The sequence below is a fragment of the Aquarana catesbeiana genome, linkage group LG08 (assembly GCF_042186555.1).
Source record: "Aquarana catesbeiana isolate 2022-GZ linkage group LG08, ASM4218655v1, whole genome shotgun sequence".
Taxonomy (NCBI): Eukaryota; Metazoa; Chordata; class Amphibia; order Anura; family Ranidae; genus Aquarana; species Aquarana catesbeiana.
This window is the reverse complement of record NC_133331.1, coordinates 308,753,105-308,774,615: the sequence shown is the minus strand read 5'-3', so window position 1 is coordinate 308,774,615 and position 21,511 is coordinate 308,753,105. Positions and strand designations below refer to the sequence as shown.

General features: G+C 46.3%; 1 protein-coding gene across 7 annotated transcripts in view; it reads right to left on the bottom strand.

Annotated features, from left to right (window-relative positions):
- Nucleotides 1–21,511, bottom strand: part of LOC141105048 (uncharacterized) — a 239,500-nt gene that overhangs the window by 56,031 nt on the left and 161,958 nt on the right. For all 7 annotated transcript variants that reach the window (XM_073594850.1, XM_073594846.1, XM_073594863.1 and 4 more), the window contains 2 exons: nt 21,405–21,502; nt 21,134–21,289 (listed from right to left, as the gene is read on the bottom strand). In XM_073594850.1, the coding sequence (XP_073450951.1) occupies nt 21,134–21,289; nt 21,405–21,502 (254 nt within the window). The remainder of the gene's footprint in view (nt 1–21,133; nt 21,290–21,404; nt 21,503–21,511) is intronic.

Sequence of the window (21,511 nt, the reverse complement as noted above, 5' to 3'; positions counted from 1 at the left end):
TAAAAGAGAAAACAAAAATCCTGGATGGCTTAACTCCAATGTAAAAATGCATATAAAAGCAAAGGAGAAGGCCTTCAAAAAATACAAGGTTGAGGAATCATCCTCAGCATTCAGACTTTATAAAGAATGCAATAAGAAATGTAAGGGTGCAATTAGGACGGCTAAGATAGAACATGAAAGACACATAGCGGAGGAGAGCAAAAAAAATCCCAAGAAATTCTTTAAGTATGTAAACAGTAAAAAAGGGAGGACAGACCATATTGGCCCCATAAAGAATGAGGAAGGACATCTGGTTACAAAGGATGGGGAAATGGCAAAGGTATTGAATTTATTCTTCTCCTCAGTCTTCACGAGTAAATCGGGGGCTTCAGTAACCAAAACTGCAGTGTTTATCCTCATGACACAACACAGGAAGCACCTCCATGGTTAACAGAAGACGGAATTAAAATTAGACTTGAGAAACTTAACATTAATAAATCACCGGGACCAGATGGCTTGCATCCGAGGGTATTTAGGGAACTCAGTCAGGTGATTGCCAGACCGTTGTTCCTAATTTTTACAGACAGTCTATTGACTGGAATGGTACCAGCTGATTGGAGAAAAGCCAATGTAGCACCAATATTTAAAAAGGGCCCAAAAAACATCCCTGGGAATTACAGACCAGTTAGCCTAACATCAATAGTATGTAAACTCTTGGAGGGGATGATAAGGGACTATATACAAGATTTTAGTAATAAGAACGATATCATTAGCAGTGATCAGCATGGATTCATGAAGAATCGTTCTTGCCAAACCAATCTATTAACCTTCTATGAGGAGGTGAGTTGCCATCTAGATAAAGGAAGGCCCGTAGACGTGGTGTATCTGGATTTTGCAAAAGCATTTGACACAGTTCCCCATAAACGTTTACTGTACAAAATAAGGTCCGTTGGCATGGACCATAGGGTGAGTACATGGATTGAAAACTGGCTACAAGGGCGTGTTCAGAGGGTGGTGATAAATGGGGAGTACTCAGAATGGTCAGGGGTGGGTAGTGGGGTTCCCCAGGGTTCCAATCCTATTTAATTTGTTTATAAACGACCTGGAGGATGGGATAAACAGTTCAATCTCTGTATTTGCAGACAATACTAAGCTAAGCAGGGCAATAACTTCTCCGCAGGATGTGGAAACCTTGCAAAAAGACCTGAACAGATTAATGGGGTGGGCGACTACATGGCAAATGAGGTTCAATGTAGAAAAATGTAAAATAATGCATTTGGGTGGCAAAAATATGAATACAATCTATACACTGGGGGGAGAACCTCTGGGGGAATCTAGGATGGGAAAGGACCTGGGGGTCCTAGTAGATGATAGGCTCAGCAATGGCATGCAATGCCAAGCTGCTGCTAATAAAGCAAACAGAATATTGGCATGCATTAAAAGGGGATCAACTCCAGAGATAAAACGATAATTCTCCCGCTCTACAAGACTCTGGTCCGGCCGCACCTGGAGTATGCTGTCCAGTTCTGGGCACCAATCCTCAGGAGAGATGTACTGGAAATGGAGCGAGTACAAAGAAGGGCAACAAAGCTAATAAAGGGTCTGGAGGATCTTAGTTATGAGGAAAGGTTGCGAGCGCTGAACTTATTCTCTCTGGAGAAGAGACGCTTGAGAGGGGATATGATTTCAATTTACAAATACTGTACTGGTTACCCCACAATAGGGATAAAACTTTTTCGCAGAAGAGAGTTTAATAAGACTCGTGGCCACTCATTACAATTAGAATAAAAGCAGTTTAACCTTAAACTACATGGAGGGTTCTTTACTGTAAGAGCGGCAAGGATGTGGAATTCCCTTCCACAGGCGGTGGTCTCAGCGGGGAGCATTGATAGCTTCAAGAAACTATTAGATAATCACCTGAATGACCACAACATACAGGGATATATAATGTAATACTAACACATAATCACACACATAGGTTGGACTTGATGGACTTGTGTCTTTTTTTCAACCTCACCTACTATATGTAAGAATAGATTCTGACCTCGGTGATCTCCTTCATGGGGTGAGGAAGATTCCTCGGGATTAGAAGGATCTGTTGATCTATCTGCAGTGTGAGATCTTACATGGATATTTACAATCATAATATGTGGTTGATGAGAAGATTCCCCCTGATCAGAGGGATCCGTTGATGTCTCCGGACAGGAAGGTCTGTGATGTATATTTTGTGTATTTGGATTTCCTCCTGGAGGATCCTGTGTGATGACATTATCTTCTGACTTACAATCAGCAGATAATAGAAGATGTCTCTCCGAGGAAATCCTGACATCACATCCATCTGCTGGAAAGAAATGTAAAAAAAAAAAGTAAAACATTTCAGTAGTTCACAAATGACTGGAGTTTTAGCTTTACCTTCGTGCGACTGAATAAGTGGAAATGCTGATCTCACAGCTGAGCTCCTGTTCAACCTCTAAAGTCAATCAGAAAAGTGTTTATCCATATATCCAGGGCTCACAATTTCAAGTACTGAGCTACTAGCCAGGCCTCAAGGGTTACTCACCACCAGTTACCCAACCCTGTCCCTAAACACGCTCCGCCCCTAAACACGCCCTCATAAATTACCTCATTAAATGACGCTTAAATGTTTTATGCAGAATTAAGTTATAAAAATAAATATTAACAACAACAACTTTATCCGTGCCCACCAATGCAGCCTGCCTGTGCCCACCAATGCTGTGTCCACCAATGCAGCCTGTGTCCACCAATGCTGCCTGTGCTCATCAATGCAAGCTGCCTGTTACCACCAATGCAAGCTGCCTGTGCCCATCAATGTAGCCTGTGTCCTTTCATATGGTGTACAGTACCTCCACCTCATTTGTTGGGAACATGACGTTATATTGAAAAATAGAAATGGGCCTTTCATATGGTGTACAGTATTTCCTGCTGATTTGTTGGGAACATGAGGTTATATTGAGGAATAGCGATAGACCTTTCATATGGTGTACAGTATATTCTCTGTCTCTGTATGACTACAGTGTCCCCATCTTCTGATGGCTACTTCCAGCAGGATAATGCACCATGTCACAAAGCTCAAATCATCTCATCACTGGTTTCTTGAACATGACAATGAGGTCACTGTACTCCAATGGCCTCCACAGTCACCAGATCTCAATCCAATAGAGTACCTTTGGTATGTGGTGGAATGGGAGATTGGCATCATGGATGTGCAAATCTGCAGCAACTGTGTGATGCTATCATGTCACTATGGACCAAAATCTCCGAGGAACATTTCCAACACCTTATTGAATTTATGCCACAAAGACCTAAGGCAGTTCCCAATGCAAAAGGGGGTCCAACCCTGTATTAACAAGGTGTACCTAATAAAATGGCTGGTGAGTGTATATAATCAACACATGGTTTTCTTGTTAAATATATTTGCTATTTACTGACACAACACAAACACGGTTGTATACCTCCCTCACCTTTGGACGGAGGGTTTACAATGAATCTTTACTTGTCTAATGACCAGCAAGGCTACTCTATTTGTCTACAGAGATCGGTGTTTTGTATGGATCACATGATCTCATCAATAAGGATGGAGGAGGAACCGAGTCACATGACTGAGAGGATATTGAACCTCACCCTGGAGATCATCTACCTGCTGACTGGAGAGGTGAGCAGGATTCTGGGAGGTCACATGACATCACTCTTATCTCCACATAACTTAAACTTACTTTTTACTGAGGCACCGCCCCCTTGTGACATCACCAACTCAGCATGCACCAGTCTGTGACATCACAAGGGGGGGCTGTCAAATGGTGGAGCCTGCAGTAGGTGTCCAGCCTTCATGGACGGCAAGAGCGTTTTTGGGGGGGTTTCAGGTGCGGCGTGATTTACGATGGATTTACATCAGGGGACATTGTTTTTTTATTTTTTTGTCAAGAATTGTCTCTGCGTTTTTATTACTTTTTTGGTGAATGGGCATACCTCCCAACTGTCCCTGATTTCGAGGGACTGTCCCTGATTTGGAGCAATGTCCCTCTGTCCCTCATTCCTCCTCATTTGTCCCTCATTTTGGTCTGATCTATATAGTTGTATATAAATTGCACTTTTTATCTTTCAAAAAGTGTTTCCCAGTGCTAAACCTTTCATCTGATTTCTAAATTGCTGCATTTGTACATTTTAAAAGCCAATATAAAGGAATAGTATTGGTAAAAAAAAAGCCCTTGTGGATTTAATTAACTTTTTTGGGGTTAATTCTCTTTTAAGGGCGTGTGACAGGAGGCGTGTCCTATGCCTACATACCTTTGCTAGTAGGTGTCCCTCATTCCCATCTCAAAATGTTGGGAGGTATGGAATGGGTACCAGTACAATGTACCCCATACTCAATCACATGGGGGGAGGGGGCGAGATCTGGGGGCCCCCTTGTTAAAGGGGGTATCCAGATTCCATTAAGCCCCCTGCCCGCAGAACCCCACAACCACCAGCTAGGGTTGTGGGGCAAGGTCCCAAAAGCACCTACCCCCCATGTTGAGGACAGGTATGGTTCAGGATGGGGGGGGGGCACTCGTTCACCCCCCCCCCTTTCCTGGCCTGCCAGGCTGCATGCTAAGATAAGGGTCTGGTATGAATTTTGTGGAGCGGGGACACCACGTTTATTCTTTTTTTAGCAGCAATTTTTTTTTTTGTGATTCAGCTGTCCACGTGGCTTTCACACGGTTTCCCTTCAGAGTGAAGCATTTTCTGTGCTCTAATGCTTACCCATATGACGTAAAGAGAAGACAGGGAAGTACACAATCTAATGCATATAAAAGTTTATTGAAATATAAACAAATTCATAAAAAGATAACATTCACATGTGGCAATAAGAGGATATACCTTGTACCCAGCCTTATGACAACAGGGGGAAGGACACTGACAAGCTGGAGAAATAAGGAGGACTCACTCCAACACTTAGAGCATAGCGTGACTTCTCTCGTGTTTCAGAAGTTGTCCTTTCCAAGTGAAAGTTTTCCCGCACTCTGAACATGAAAAGGGATGTTCACCTGTGTGACTTTTCTGGTGTTTGACAAAGTCTCCTTTATAAGTTAAAGATTTCCCTCACTCTGTACATAAATAAGGACGCTTACCAGTGTGACTTCTTTGCTGTTTAACAAGGTTTCCTTTACAAATGAAAGATTTCCCACACTCTGAACATAAATAGGGACGCTCGCCTGTGTGAATTTTCTGATGTTTAACAAGATTATCTTTCTTATTGAAAGATTTCCCACACTCTGAACATGAAAAAGGACGCTCACCTTTGTGAATTATCTGGTATCTAATAAGGTCTTCTTTACAAACTGTGCTGTTACACTAGTTAAGTAAAATGTAATGCTATGTATAGTTATGTTAAAGCGGAGTTCCACCCAAAAATGGAACGTCCGCTTTAAGGGAAGGTGACCCCCTGACATGCCACATTTGGCATGTCATTTTTTTGGGGGCGGGAGCGGATACCCTCTTTATAGAGGTTTCAGCTCCCACTTCCTGCACATCTGTCCCACCTCTGTTCCCCCCCTGCTCTTCTGCCCCACCACTGTAACCCCCTGCTCATGTGTTCCACCAATGTACCTCCTTTCTCCTCTGCACATCTGTCCCACCTCTGTACCCCCTGCTCCTCTGCCCCACCGCTGTAAACCCCCCGCTCATCTGCCCCACCAATACACCTCCTTTCTCCTCTGACCCAACACTGAACCCCCCCTGCTCATATTTCCCACCAATGTAACCCCATTCTCATCTGGCCCAACACTGAACCCCCTGCTTATCTGTCCCACCACTGTAACCCCCTGCTCATCTGCCCCATCACTGTACCCCCTGCTTTCCTGCTTTTCTGTCCCATCGCTGAACCCCCTTCTTAACCCTCCCACCACTGTACCTCATGAACATCTGCCCCACCACTGTACCCCCCCGCTAATCTGCCCCATCAATGTACCCCTTTTCTCACCTGCCACACCACTGTACCTCCCTGCACATCTGCTCTACCGCCGTATCCCCATGCTCTTCTGTCTCACTACTGAATCACCTTCTCCATTCTCATCTGGCCCAACACTGAACCCCCCCGCTCATCTGTCCCACCACTGTAACCCCCTGCTCATTTTGCTCATTTGCCACACCACTGTAACCCGCTTTGTCATCTGCCCCGCCAATGTACCTCCTGCACATTTATCTCTCCTCTGTACCCCCCCGCTCATCTGCCCCACCTCTGTTCTCCCTGCTCTCCTGCCCCACCACTGTTTCTCCTGCCTCACCACTGTAACCCTCTGCTCATCTGCCCCACCAATACACCTCCTTTTACATTTGCTCTACCCCCTGCTTTTCTGCCCCAACACTGAACCCCCTGCTCATCTGGCCCAACACTGAACCTCCCCTGCTGTACTGGCCTATCACTGTACCCCCCTGCTCTTCTGTCCCACCGCTGAACCCCCTTCTCATCTCTTCCACCACTGTACCTCCCTGCACATCTGCCCCACTACTGTACCCTCCTGCTCTCCTGTTCCACCTCTGAACCCCTCCTGCTAATTTTCCCCACTGCTGTACCCTCTTCTTATCTATGATATGCAGAGTGGTGAAAGGAAGCAGAGATGAGACACATCTACCTGTCCTGGCACACTCATCCTGCTGATCCACCACTGGCTCTGGCTTAAAGGGACACAGAGTGCTGAGGTTCAGTAGTAAGTGATGCAAAGGTTCAGGAATAATTTCAACAAAGTTCCCAGAAGCTCAACAGTAATTCCACAAACTGGCACCTAATTGTGGTTTTCTCAATCACAGTGAAATCCCTTCTTCCTGAGATCGGTAGTGGCAGCCAAGCGAGCCATCTTCCTCCAGATGGTGGACGGGGCTAGCAGGACTGTGATTGACTTTAGCAGTGGCCAAGACTGTCCTTCTCCTCCTGGAAACAGGGACCCCCCCTAGCAGAACTGCACCCAATCTCTTCCCCATAACAAAAACTGATGATTGCAGTTACAGCAAAGTTAGAGAACCAAACACTGTTTCCATCTTTTACAATGTGTGGGGGCCCCCTCAGTGCAGGTGCGCCGTGGGGAACTCTGAAATTGGAATGCATTAGTGTCTCACTGACACTTCCCTGCTCTGCTCTGCTGATGGGGAGGGAGTCAAGTGCCAGCAAAAGAGGCTTTGTGTGCCACTTGCGTCACCAGTGCCGGGGGTTGCCTACCCCTTGTCTATACGATCCACTGGGATTTGTGGCTCCCATCACTATACAAGGTAAATCCTTATTAAGACAGCTATCAGAGACTATTCAAGATTGGGATGCTCCACTACCAACAAACAAACATTCAAAGTGGGAGTCCTGAAAACAACCTCTACATGCCTTAGATGGAATTGACATACCACACTGCTACACTTCACTTCAGCTTCCCTTTTCAGAGAAAAGAGATCCACATCTTCTCAAATGCATCCACTGAGGCCATAGCAGCTATTGCCTACCTCAAGGTAGGCCTCAATCAAGCCCATGTAGGATTTCTGTTTGGCAAAGGTAAGTTAGCACCTAAGCCTAAGCACACAATTCCCAGGCTTGAACTTTGTGGGACTGTGCTAGCCTTAGAAATTGCAGATTTAATACTGCGCGAGCTGGACATTCAGATAGATTACATCAAATTCTACACAGACAGCAAAGTTGTTTTGGGCTACATATACAATCGCACAAAACGCTTCTATGTCTATGTCAGCAACCATGTAGAAAGAATCAGAAAATCCTCAAGGCCTAAACAATGGCATCATGTACCATCGGAACTTAATCCTGCAGATTTTGCCACCAGACCAATGTCTGCAAGTGTCTTTGCAAATTCTTCTTGGTTAACAGGACCTGACTTCCTGCTGGATCATGCAGAAGAAACTACACCTGAGGACTTCAAGTCTTCTAGATTCTGACAGCGATCCAGAGATTCGTCTTGAAGTCAAGACTTTTGCCACTGATCTGAACCCTAACCTCCAAGTTGGAGATCTTGTTCTCCTCAAAGACCAGCAAGTGGAAAGAATTGAGTGGCCCATGGGACTCATTGTTAGGACCATTCCTAGTGATGATGGTATGGTGCGTAAGGTAGAGGTAAAGGTTGCTAAACAAGGAACTGTAAAGACTTTCCTCAGACCCATTACAGAACTTGTTTTACTCTTGCCTTTTGGAGACTGAACTTGCTTCCTGGGTTTGTTGGATCCAGTTTCTATCACAAGAAGAATGTGCTTGGACTTTAGGTGACACTTCTTGATGCCTTGTCGCAGCTGGTTATTATACTGCCATCTTGTGGTCATTTTAGTTATTGGACCATCCTTTTCTGATTATTGTCTATGTCCCCACCCATCTGTTGATGTATTTCCTGTTCTGGCTTCTCTGTCTTGTGAGGAGGAGATGGGCACTTCTGTATAGACCTTGTGCTATCTGCACGCATCCTGGAACACATTACCATGTTTTGACCTGCCGATGCCGCCTTTCATTCCTCTGCCACATCTTGTTGTTTGCTATACCTGCTGCTTGCCATAAAGACCCATGCTTATGGAAGAAACGGTCTCTGGTGAGTTCAAGCTATCTGATAAAGACTGTCCGCTGGGATTATATCTGCTTATACAGGCCAGGCATTAAGGTCTCAGCAAGGGATACGTCACTATTACAACAGCTGGAGTCAGAATACAAACGATTTCCCGCACTCTGAACATAAATAGGGACGGTCACCTGTGTGATTTCTCTGCTGTTTCACAAGGTTTCCTTTCAGAGTGAAATGTTTTTCCACACTCTACACATAAATAAGGATGCTCCCCTGTGTGATTTATCTGGTGTCTAACAGGACCTCCTATCTGAGTGAAAGATTTCCTTCACTCTGAACATGAATAAGGGCGCTCACCTGTGTGAATTCTCTGGTGTCTAACAAGGGCTCCTTGAAGAATGAAAGATTTCCCGCACTCTGAACATGAATAAGGACGTTCACCCATGTGACTTATCTGGTGTTCAGCAAGGGCCCCTTTTTCAGTGAAAGATTTCCCGCACTCTAAACATGAATAAGGGCACTCATCCGTGTGAATTCTCTGGTGTCTAACAAGGGCTCCTTTATGATTGAAATATTTCTCGCACACTAAACATGGATAAGGACGCTCACCTGTGTGAATTCTCTGGTGTATATCAAGGGCTCTTTGATGAGTGAAAGATTTCCCGCATTCTGAACACGAATAGGGACGCTCACCTGTGTGAATTCTCTGGTGTATAACAAGGGCTCCTTGATGAGCGAAAGATTTCCCACACTCTGAACATGAATAAGAACGCTCACCCGTGTGACTGATCTGGTGTTGAACAAGGGCCCCTTTTTGAGTGAAAGATTTCCCGCACTCTAAACATGAATAAGGGCGCTCACCCGTGTGAATTCTCTGGTGTCTAACAAGGCCCCCTTTTTGAGTGAAAGTTTTCCCGCACCCTGAACATGAATAGGGACGCTCACCTGTGTGAATTTTCTGGTGCATACCAAGGGCTCTTTGATGAGTGAAAGATTTCCCGCACTCTGAACATGAATATGAACGCTCACTCGTGTGACTTATCTGGTGTTGAACAAGGGCCCCATTTTGAGTGAAAGATTTCCCGCACTCTGAACATGAATAAGGGCGCTCACCTGTGTGAATTCTCTGGTGTCTAACAAGGCCCCCTTTTTGAGTGAAACATTTACCGCACTCTGAACATGAATAAGGACGCTCACCCGTGTGAATTCTCAGGTGTAAAATAAGTGCTTCTTTCTGAGTGAAACATTTCCCGCACTCTGAACATGAGAGTAGATTGTCACCTCGGTGATTTCCTTCATGGGGTGAGGAAGATTCCTCGGGATTAGAAGGATCTGTTGATCGATCTGCAGTGTGAGATCTTACATGGATATTTACAATCATAGTATGTGATTGATGAGAAGATTCCCCCTGATCAGAGGGATCCATTGATGTCTCCGGACAGGAAGGTCTGTGATGTATATTTTGTGTATTTGGATTTCCTCCTGGAGGATCCTGTGTGATGACATTATCTTCTGACTTACAATCAGCAGATAATAGAAGATGTCTCTCCGAGGAATTCCTGACATCACATCCATCTGTTGGACAGAAAATGGAAAAAAGAAAAAGTAAAACATTTCAGTAGTTCACAAATAACTAGAGTTTTAGCTCCATCTCTGTACGAGTGGAGTAAGTGGAAAATTTCGATCTCAAATCTGGGTTCCTCTTCTCCCTCCAAAATTAATCAGAAAAGTGTTCATACTGGAGTCTGTATACAATTTGCAAATTCTTTAACCACTTCCCACACCCTATATAACAGAATGACATGCGCAAAGTTATTCTAACTGGGCGTCATATGATATCCAGCGGGAAAAGCCGGGGGCGATCATTGGTGTGGGGTGTCAGTCTGACCCACCGCATCACCGATCTTGGTATGCTTACCCATGATCACCAGGGTTGCCAATCAGTGTGCCCATCAGTAAGGCTGCCAGTTCCTCCTCATCAGTGCTGCCTATCAGATCCATCTATCAGTGCCGCCCATCAGTGCCATCTATGAGTGCCCATCAGTGCCGCCTATCAATGCCCATCAGTGCTCCATATCAGTGCTGCATATTAGTGCCTCGTCATAAGTGCCCATCAGTGTCGCCTATCAATGACCATTAGTGCTGCATATCAGTGCAGCATATTAGTGCCACATCATCAATGCCACCTCATCAGTGAAGGAGAAAACGCACCTTTTTATAAATTTTTTAAATAGAAACAAAAGAAAAATTTTTTTTCCAAATTTTTGGTCTTTTTTTTATTTGTTTAGCAACAAATAAAAACCCCAGTGGTGATCAAATACCACTAAAAGAAAGCTCAATTTGTGGGAACAAAATGATAAAAATGTTGTTTGAGTACAGTGTTACATGACTGTGCAAATGTCATTTAAAGTGTGACAGTGCTAAAAGATGAAAACCTTAGTTAGACTAATGCCGCGTACACACGGGCGGACTTTGACTGACTAGGTCTGGCGGACCTTTCGACGGACTTTCCGAATGAACGGACTTGCCTACACACGATCAACCAAAGTCCGACGGATTCGTACGTGATGACGTACGACCGGACTAAAACAAGGAAGTTCGTAGCCAATAGCTGCCCTAGCGTCGGTTTTTGTCCGTCGGACTAGCATACAGACGAGCGGACTTTCCGACCGGACTTGAGTCCGTCAGAAAGATTTGAAACATGTTTCATTTTTAGGTTCGTCAAACTTTTGGGAAAAAAAGTCCGCTGGAGCCCACACACGATCGAATTATCCGACGGACTCCGGTCCACCCGACCAAGTCTGCCGTAAAGTCCGCTCGTGTGTACGCAGCATTACTGGTAACTGTATTTCTACGAGTCTTTCAGGACAGCACCTAGAGAGAGCGCAGCTCCACCCACTTCCCAGGAAACACTGCAGTCATTTCTTTAAAGCCTGGACATTTCCACCATGGCCTTAGTTGTTACCGAGTACCACCAGCCATGCTGAAATTATATAAGCAGAACATAGCAACCACAACACATTAACATTTATGAACAAGGAAGGGTCATCGGCGTTGCCCTGAATGACTCATAGAAATACCGTTACCAGTAAGTCTAACTAAGGTTTTCTCACCTCGTCTTTCAGGACAGCACCTGGAGAGTATAAACGAGTACTTACTCTTAGGGTGGGACCACCGCCTGCAGGACCTTCCTGCCAAACGATTGCTCTGCTGCCAAGAGCAGGTCCATCCTATAGTGACGAGTAAAGGTGGAATAACTCGTCCATGTGGCCGCCTTGCAGATTTGCCCTGGCGAAGCCCCAGCTCGTTCCGCCCAGGACGTTGCTACAGCCTGAGTTGAATGGGCTACTACCCCTGCGGGAGTTTCTACTTCCGCAGCCCTATAAGCTTCGTGGATAGCGATCTGAAGCCACCTACCAATCGTGCTTTTAGAAGCTCCGGAACCCTTACGAAACCCAGAAAATAAAACAAATAGACAATTGGACTTTCTAAACTCGTTTGTTACCTCCAGATAGCATAAAATGCACCTCTTTACGTCCAGACTATGAAAATCTCTTTCTTTAGGGCATGTTGGAAACAGACAGAATGTTGGTACCATTATCACTTGGGATCTGTGAAAAACTGAAGCAGCCTTAGGCAAAAACCCCGGGTCTGTCCTCAGAACTACCCGATCTGGGAAAACTATCAAGAAAGGCTCAATGATAGATAGCGCCTGAAGTTCACTGACCCTTCTAGCCCAGGGTGGCTGCTATTAGCAGTGTTAGTTTTAACAACCAAAATTTAATTGTGGCTTCTTTTGATGGTTCGAAGGGTCTTCTAGTCAGACTCTGCAAAACAACTGATAAATCCCATTTGGGGAAACACTTAAATGGAACCGGTCTAGCCCTAGCTAGTGCTTTGAAGAACCTGATGATCCAAGGGTCTAGAGATAACCTTCTCTCTAAAAAACTGATAGTGCAGCTACCTGAACTTTTAAGGTGCTGGCTGCCATACCCTTCTCCATTCCGTCATGGAGAAATCCCAGAACGGAAAGGTTCTCCTGTGGAGAGTAATTTTTTGAAACGCACCAGGAACTGAAGAATTTACAGGTTTTAAAATAAATGGCCCTTGTGACCTTCTTCCTGCTATATAGCAGAAAATTAAACTATTGGACAAACCCTTATTCCTCAGGATTTGCTCCTCAGTAACCAAACTGCCAGCTTGAGATGACCAACGTAGGATGCAGAAGGGGACCCCGAGTCAGCAGGTCTTCAGACCGGAAGCAACCATTGGGACTCTACCGCTAACTTTAGTAGGACTTAAAACCAAGGGCTCTTGGACCAATATGAAGATACTAGAATTAGGGTCGTCTTTTCTCCCTGTAGCTTCCTGAGCACTAAAGGGATCATTTGCACAGGGGAAAAGGCGTAACAAACGGAAGGTCCAGTGCTAAGCCAGTGCGTCCAGACCCGCCGCTTGGTTTTGCCCGTTCGGAGAAAAGTAGACGGGAACTTTTGCATTTGTTTGTGATGCAAAAAGGTCTACCTGGGGAGCTCCCCATCTGTCTACTATCCTCTGAAAAACCTCTGGACTCAGGCTCCATTCGGACTTTAGCACCCTTCTTCTGCTTAAAAAGTCCACTATCTGGTTTAGGTTGCCCTTCAGATGCACTGATGTTAAGGATGCCAAGTTGTCCTCTGCCCAAGTCAGAGTCTGTAGGGCCAAGTTTAGAAGACACCTGCTTCTTGTGCCCCCATGTCTTGAGATGTAGGCCACTGCTATGGCATTGTGTGACAACACCTGGATGTGTTAGCCCCTGATTATCTGTCTGAAAGCCCACAGCCCAAGTAAAATGGTCCTTAGTTCCCTCCAGTTGGAGGACCGCCTAGATTTCTCTACTGACCAGGACCCTTGGGCCATCTGGCTTTTGAGATGCGCACCCCACCCCACCCCAGGAGCTCGCATTTGTTGTCAAGATTTTTGCTGCGGGAAAGGTCCAGAACAAACTCTTGCTCAAATTCGTTTGCCTCCTCCACCACCATAACTTTCTTTTTACTGGAGATGGGATCCTGATCTGCTTCTCCAAAGACTCTCTGTAGGCCCAATTCTGTAGAATCGCCTGTTGGAGGTCTCTCGCATGGAGGCGGGCCCACTGAACAGCTGGGAGAAGCCCCAGCGTGGAAATGGCTGCCTGAACTGTAACAGATAGATTTGTCTGTACTTTCTTTACTGCGGCCTGGAATTAGGTTTGATTTTTCCTTGTTCAGAATCCAGCCCAAATTTTCTAAATGGCTCTTCACCGTTTTCAAATCCCTGCACAATAGGTCTTTTGAGCTGGCAAACAAAAGGAGGTCGTCCAGATATGGTACTACTGAGACCCCCTCCAACCTGAGCGGTGCCAATGCTTCTGCCATGATCTTCGTGAAAATCCTTGGGGAAGAGGAGAGACCGAACGGGAGAGCCCTGAACTGAAAGTGCGACACCACTCCTCCTGCTCTGATTGCCAAATGCAGATATCTCTGTAACGTTGGTTTTATGGGAACAGGCAAGTACACATCCCTGAGACCTATGGAGGCTAGAAAGCATCCCACGGGAAGAAGTTTCCTCACCGAATAAATTGTGTCCATACGAAATTTTTTGTATCGAATGGACCTGTTTAAGATCTTTGAATTCAGTATTAACCTGAACTTTCCCAATGGCTTCTTTACTAGAAAAACATGTCAATAATACCCTAGTCCTTCCTCTTCCCAGGGCACTGGGATGATTATTTTCTGTTGAGGGAATTCCTGCAAGAGTGATGTCATCGCCAAAGACTTTTCTTGATCTCTGGGGAGCTGCGTCACATAAAATCAAGGCGGCGGGCTTTCCGTAAACTCCAGTGCGTAGCTCTCTGAGATTACTTTGAGAACAAACGCACTGGATGTCGGCCCTCCTACCGCGGGAAAAAGAACTGGAGTCTTCCTCCCACAGTCAGGAGACCGTCACTGGGTCTTTGCTGGTTGGCTGGGGGGACGAAACAACACCCAGAACTTCCCTCGATCCCTCTGGGACAGGTCTCTTCTGTCCTGTTTCCTTTGATTCCCGGGTCTGGTAAAAAGGACGAAAATTCTTTTTAGGTTGCGTTTTTTTTTTGGCCGGAAATGCTTTTTTCTTATCTGCTGTTCTGTCCAGAACAGCATCAAGATCGGGGCCAAATACCAGATCCCCCTCAAAGGGTAGACCACATAGCTTAGTTTTAGAGGATGAATCGCCTTCTAGGTCTTTACCCACAAAGCTCTTCTAGCTGAATTAATTAATGCCGAAGATCTTGCGGACATCTTCACTGACTCAGCCGAGGCATCCGCCATGGAACCTACTGCCTTTTGTAGGACTGGTAGAGTATCCAGCAAATCTTTGTGAGAGGTTCCTGCCTCAATATGGCCCTTTTTGTTGTTCCAACCAATATTCTAAATTCCTGGCTACCACCGTAGATGCCATTGCCGGTTTGAGATTGGCTAGTGTAGAATCCCAAGCCTTTTTTAACAAAGAATCAGCTCTCTTGTCCATAGTGTCCTTCAAGACCCCCATGTTCTCAAAAGCTAAGTCGGTGTTTTGCGATACCTGCAAGAAAGCTGCGTCAAGTTTAGGTCTCTTGTTCCAAACTTGTGTACTATCTTCATCAAAAGGGAATCTCTGTTTAGGAGACCTGGAGACAAAGGGGACCCTCTCTGGGTCTTTCCACTCCCTTTTTATAGATTTTGTCAACACTTTGTGCACCGGGAACACCCGATGCTTGACCTCATCCATACCCTGATACATGTCATGTAGGGACAATTGGGTCTTGTCCTCCTTAATATTTAGGGTCGTATGTATGGTCTTTAGAAGGTTGTCTACCTCTTCCAAAGACATCCTATAACGGGAGGAAGATACATCTTTTTCTTCGCCTTCCCTTTGTCTGACCCTCATCCTCTGACTCACTAACCACTCTCCTGGCTGCAGAGGGAATGTGAGTGCTGGGTGGAGAACTATCTGTCGACTGCGCCACTGGATGTTTGTCCAGATAGGAGCGGAAGGACTGAAATGTATCTTCCAATTCCTTCCGGAAAGAAATGAGCATCTCACTAGGTTGGGCAGAGGGCCATTTAGTGGAAGTCTCCTCTCTGACCAAGTATGCTATGCAATGTATGCATAGCATACATGCTATGTATGCTATGCAAGACCTGCACAAAGGTTTGGTCCAAGACTCCCTAAGGGAAGCTTTACATGAAGCATGCCGTTTCTTAGGAGGAGGGGAAGCATGCTTAGTTTTCTCTTTAGATTTAGTCTGAAATACACTAAGCCAACAAACACATTGTAAATATACTGTGCATTGGATCTCCTCCCCAGCAGATCCCCAAGCAACAGTCAGTGGAACAAACATACCCCACAAAACCACTTCTGCAAAAACACACACTCCCCAGAGAAGTCACCTGTGTAGTGTGAGGCAGGCTCCCCCCCCCCCCCCCACTACAGGGGAGGAAGGGAGGGACAGAAAACATACATAGCCCAGGTATTTTAACAGAGACCACTGTCTCTCCTACCTGGGCTTGGCTGGTGCTCGTGGCTCCTGCTCCCACCACCGCTGCTGGTTCCTCTGGCTCCATTCTCCCAGTGTCCAGCAGCCGCCCGGCAGCTTTTATTTCAAATTTTCCCGGTCCATTCGTCGCTGCAAGGACCAGACATTGCACCATCGAGGCCGCCCCCCTCTGCGTTCCAGTGGCCGGAACCAGAAGCCGCAACACACCGCCAGAAGTCCCGCCCCGTCCAGCAGTGACATCACCCGCCACTCGGACCGGACAAGCGCAGACTCCAGAGACTCCGCACCATGCAGTCTATCGGCGCGGGACCCCTGTCGGCCTCTGCCCTCGCTGGGCTCGAGAAGTGGGAAGACACCGGAACACCCCCCACCCATGAGGGGGGGTGTTGGGCTGGCCGTAAGATAAGAAAGAAAAAACGCAGACAGGTATGCTCCTACCCTACTCCACCTGGAGAGAGCGCAGCACACCCCTGGTCCCCTGCAGCGCTTCCACCATGGCTGGAGGAAACACTGCAACTGAGGCCATGGTGGAAGTGTCCAGGCTTTAAAGGAATGACTGCAGTGTTTCCTGGGAAGTGGGTGGAGCTGCGCTCTCTCCAGGTGCTGTCCTGAAAGACGAGGTGAGAAAATGATCCTGGACAGGAAGGGAGGAAAGTGCCCAGTATTGAAATAGTTAATATTCATTAGCCAGCTATGACTTCATTAGCCAAAATGCGTTGGTGAATTGTTAAAACATTGGATTGCTTGTATTTGCATGGGTCTCACATATGGGTTAGTGCCACCTCAGGCTGGAGGCCACATTATTTCACCAGTCCCCACACCAGAAGGATCAAGTCTTATCACCTGTCCTGAGCCCTGGTTGTCCTCCACCAGCTCTGCACAAAACTGCATTGTACACTTCACCATGATGTCCAACCCAAAGGGGAAAACCACCATGGGAGGCACATCACGGCTCCAGGCATGCTTCATAGGAGGGTTCTGTTCTGCAGCGGGCCCTAAGTTAGACCAGACTCTCAGTAAAGTTCGCCAAGTGCCAAGCTACCTCTACCAACAGAAACTCCATCAATGGTCACCACAGTTCCCTCTCATGAATTGGCTGCTTTTCCTTCTCATTATGCTTCACTTTATACCCTCAAGGGTTAACTGAATTGTACATTTCATTCCGCAGTTTTAGTGTCTGTTACTTACTTGTGTCGAAAGGTGGAGAAACTTCTTCCTGTTTACTCTTCATAATCATCCCAACCTCCTTTATGGACGGCTGATCACCCCCCACATACGTCTCTTCTTTTTGCTCTTTAACCTCAACTTTTATATTAATCTGTTCTTCACTCTAAACCCCAAAATAATAGAAAATATTATTTACAGCTAAATTCCGGGCAGATATAAACGACACAAAATGAATGCAGTTCTACATTCTTTAATGCATCACTAAATGTATTTTTTTTTAAATAAATGTAAGCAGTGTAAGTACCTGAATGTGGCCTGATATCAGGTTCTTGCAGTACCTGTGCATAACAGCTGGGGGAGGGAGAAGACTGGTCAGTGTTACTAACCTGAAACAGGAGATAAACCAGGTCTACTCCTGTTTCCTCTAAACCAGGGGTAGGCAACCCACAGCATTGGTGCCGCAAGTGGCACGCAAAGCCTCTTTTGCCGGCACTCGAGGCAGCGCAGGGAAGTGTCAGTGAGACACTAATGCATTCCGATTTCAGAATTCCCACACCGCACCTGCACTGAGGGGGAGGCACTGTGCCACCACACATTGTAAAAGATGGGAAACATTATTTGGTTCTCTAACTTTGCTGTAGCTGCGATCGTCAGCTTTTGTGATGGGGAAGAGATTGGGTGCAGTTCTGCTGGGGGGTTGGGGGTTGGGGGGGTGGTCCCTGTTTCCAGGAGGAGGACTGTCATTGGCCACTGCTAAGGCCAATCACAGTCCTGCTAGCCCAGTCCACCATCTGGACTTGGTTGCCACTACCAATCTTAGAAAGAAGGGATTTCACTGTGATTGAGAAAACCACAATCAGGTGACAGGTTGTGGAATTACTGTTGAGCTTCTGGGAAGTTTGTTGAAATTATTCCTGAACCTTTGCATCACTTACTACTGAACCCCTCTGCACTCTGTGTCCCTTTAAGACACAGCCAGTATTCAGCGCAATGAAAATCACACCCAACCACTTTTTCTCAGCTGCGGGGGCCCAACTTATGATCCTGTACACAGGCCCACTGCTTTCAGAAAATGCCCCTGACCTGAGCTCATCCATTCCATATGCTTGTATGATACATCACATACATCCCATACATCACATACATCCCATACATCCCATACATCACATACATCCCATACATCACATACATCCCATACATCACATACAAGCACGTGGGCTGGATGTGAGAGGTGGATCAGCAGGATGAGTGTGCCAGGACAGATAGATGTGTCTCATCTCTGCTTCCTTTCACCACTCTGCATATCATAGATGAGAAGAGGGTACAGCGGTGGGGAAAATGAGCAGAAGGGGCTCAGAGGTGGGACAGAAGAGCAGGAGGGTACAGCGGTTTGGCAGATGTGCAGGGAGGTACAGTGGTTAAATAGATGAGAAGTTGGTTCAGCAGTGGGACAGAAGAGCAGGGTGGTACAGTGATGGGCCAGATGCGCAGGGGGGTTCAGTGTTGGGGCAGAAAAGCAGGGGGGTAGAGCAGAGGGGCAGATGTGAAAGGAGGCGTATTGGTGGGGCAGATGAGCAGGGGGATACAGTGGTGGGGCAGGAGAGCAGGGGGGAAAAGTGGAGGGGCAGGAGAGCAGGGGGGTACAGAGGTGAGACAGATGTGCAGGAGGTACATTGGTGGGGCAGATGAGAAAGGGGGTTACAGTGGTGGGGCAGATGAGCAGATGGTTTCAGTGTTAGGACAGATGAGAAGGTGATTTAGTAGTGAGACAGAAGAGCATGGGGATACTTCGGTGGAGCAGATGTGCAGGGAGGTACAGTGGTGGGACAGATGAGAAAAGGGGTACATTGATGGGGCAGATGAGCAGGGGGTTACAGTGGTGGGAAAGATGAGCAGGGGGGGTTCAGTGTTGGGGCAGAGGAGAAAGGAGGTACATTGGTGGGACAAATGAACAGGGGGTTACAGCAGTGGGGCAGAGAAGCAGGGGGTATAGAGATGGGGCAGATGTGCAGAGGAGAAAGGAGGTACATCGGTAGAACACATGAGCAGGGGGTTACAGCGGTGGGGCAGAAGAGCAGGGGGAACAGTGGTGGGGCAGATTTGCATTGGGGTACAGTGGTGGGGCAGATGTTAAAGGGGGAACATTGGTGGGGCAGATGTACAGGGGGTTACAGTGGTGGGGCAGATGTACAGGGGGTTACAGTGGTGGGGCAGATATGCAGGGGGGGGTACAGCGGTGGGGCAGATGTGCAGGGGTACAGTGGTGGGGCAGATGTGCAGGGGGGGTACAGTGGTGGGGCAGATGTGCAGGGGGGTACAGTGGTGGGGCAGATGTGCAGGGGGTTACAGTGGTGGGGCAGATGTGCAGGGGGGTACAGTGGTGGGGCAGATGTGCAGTGGGGTACAGTGGTGGGGCAGATGCACAGGGGGTTACAGTGGTGGGGTAGATGTACAGGGGGGTACAGCGGTGGGGCAGATGTACAGGGGGGTACAGTGGTGGGGCAGATGTGCAGGGGGGATAGTGATCTGAAGTGTGGAGTTTCAGGAATTGGGGCTGATCTGAGGTGTGAGAGTGCAGGAAGGTAATTTCTCATTACTAAAGTAGTTTACAGCATTTACTTTATAGAAAATCTTTTTTGTGATTGAGAGTGTGAAGTTGACATTATTTTGTTATAAAATCGGTAATCTCAATTTCTTTGAAAACATTTTTCGGGACACTGTGCTCAAAAGGTTGCCTACCCCTGATCTAAACCATGGAAGCCAGGAACCCGCCCCCTAGAGGCAGAAGATCACGTCAGCCTGGACTTACAGGAGCAAAAAAACAGCACTGTGTCATTCATCACCCCCACCCCCACTGTAGGGTAATGTGACTGGACTTAAGACCTACAGAAGAAAGAAACATATACTGATTAAAAAAAAAAAAAAGGGGGGGGGGGGGTTGAGAAATGTGAGTTGCTCAACGAAGGAGCTAAAAATTAAAATGAGGGTGCAATTCATACATAGAAATATTTTGGAATTTGTGAGATGGCTGTGTTCCACACAATGAGTCCACCTACCTGATGATGGTGAGGGATGGTGTGATCTTCCTGTGTGGAATCCTGGGAATCCAGAGGACAACCCTCCTCCATAGACTGCTGATCTCCACCCATCAACGTCTCTTCTTCTTCCTTTTTAATCTCAATTTTGATGTCTTTCAGTTCTTCACCCTAAACCCCAAAGATGATAGAATACATTTGTAAAATGGAACAAGAGATGACATAGAAGAAAGTTCTCATAGGTTATAATTCTTTTTGAGTTCTGATTGCTCACTCCCACCTACCTGATGATGTTGAGGGATGGTGTGATGTTCCTGTGTGGAATCCCAGGAATACAGAGGACGGGGACATCTCTCTGGTGGGTTCTCATTAATGGATCCATCTGTAGGAAACACACATACACGGACTAAATACATTGTTTCTATGTGTTTATCAGATGATGGGGGAATCTAGGTGGACCCTCCGTACTACTCTCTCCTTTACAATAAAGTCTCCTCTTACCCGGTGATGTGAGGGGCGGCTGATTCTCCATCATGACGTCGTTGTAGAGATCATTTTACCTGATGTGAAGGTCTACATATCCCCAATCATCAATCTATGTTCTTAAACAGTTTATTCATTTAGTGTTCACTACTCACCTGTTCTCATATCTAGAAAAGGCTCCTCCTCTTTAGTTGTCAATGTCATCCCAACTTCCCCTGTAGACTTCTGAAAACCCATCACAATCGTCTCCTCTTCTTCCGCTTTAACATAATTTTTTACATACATCTGTTCTTTATGCTAAGCCATCAAAAAGAAAAAAAAATGTGAAGGCAAATAGGCTGAAAGAACAGTATATTCTCATACAGTCTAGAGTCACTTTTTGTGTTCTTCCCATCTACCTGATGATGGTGAGGGATGGTGTGATCTTCCTGTGTGAAATCCCGGGAATACAGAGTAACACCCTCCTCCATAGACAGCTGAGCTCCACTTATCAATGTCTCTTCTTCTTCCTCCTCCTCTTTAATCTCAGGTTTGATGTTTTTTAGTTCTTCGCCCTAAACCCCAAAAATTATAGAACATATTTGTTAAAAGGAACAAGAGATTACATAGAAGAATGTCTTCTTATAACTTAGAATTCCTTTTCAGTTCTTGTGGTACACTCCCACCAACCTGATGATGGTGAGGGATGGTGTGATCTTCCTGTGTGGAATCCCGGGAATACAGAGGACGGGGACATCTCTCTGGTGGGTTCCCATTACTGGATTCATCTGTAGGAA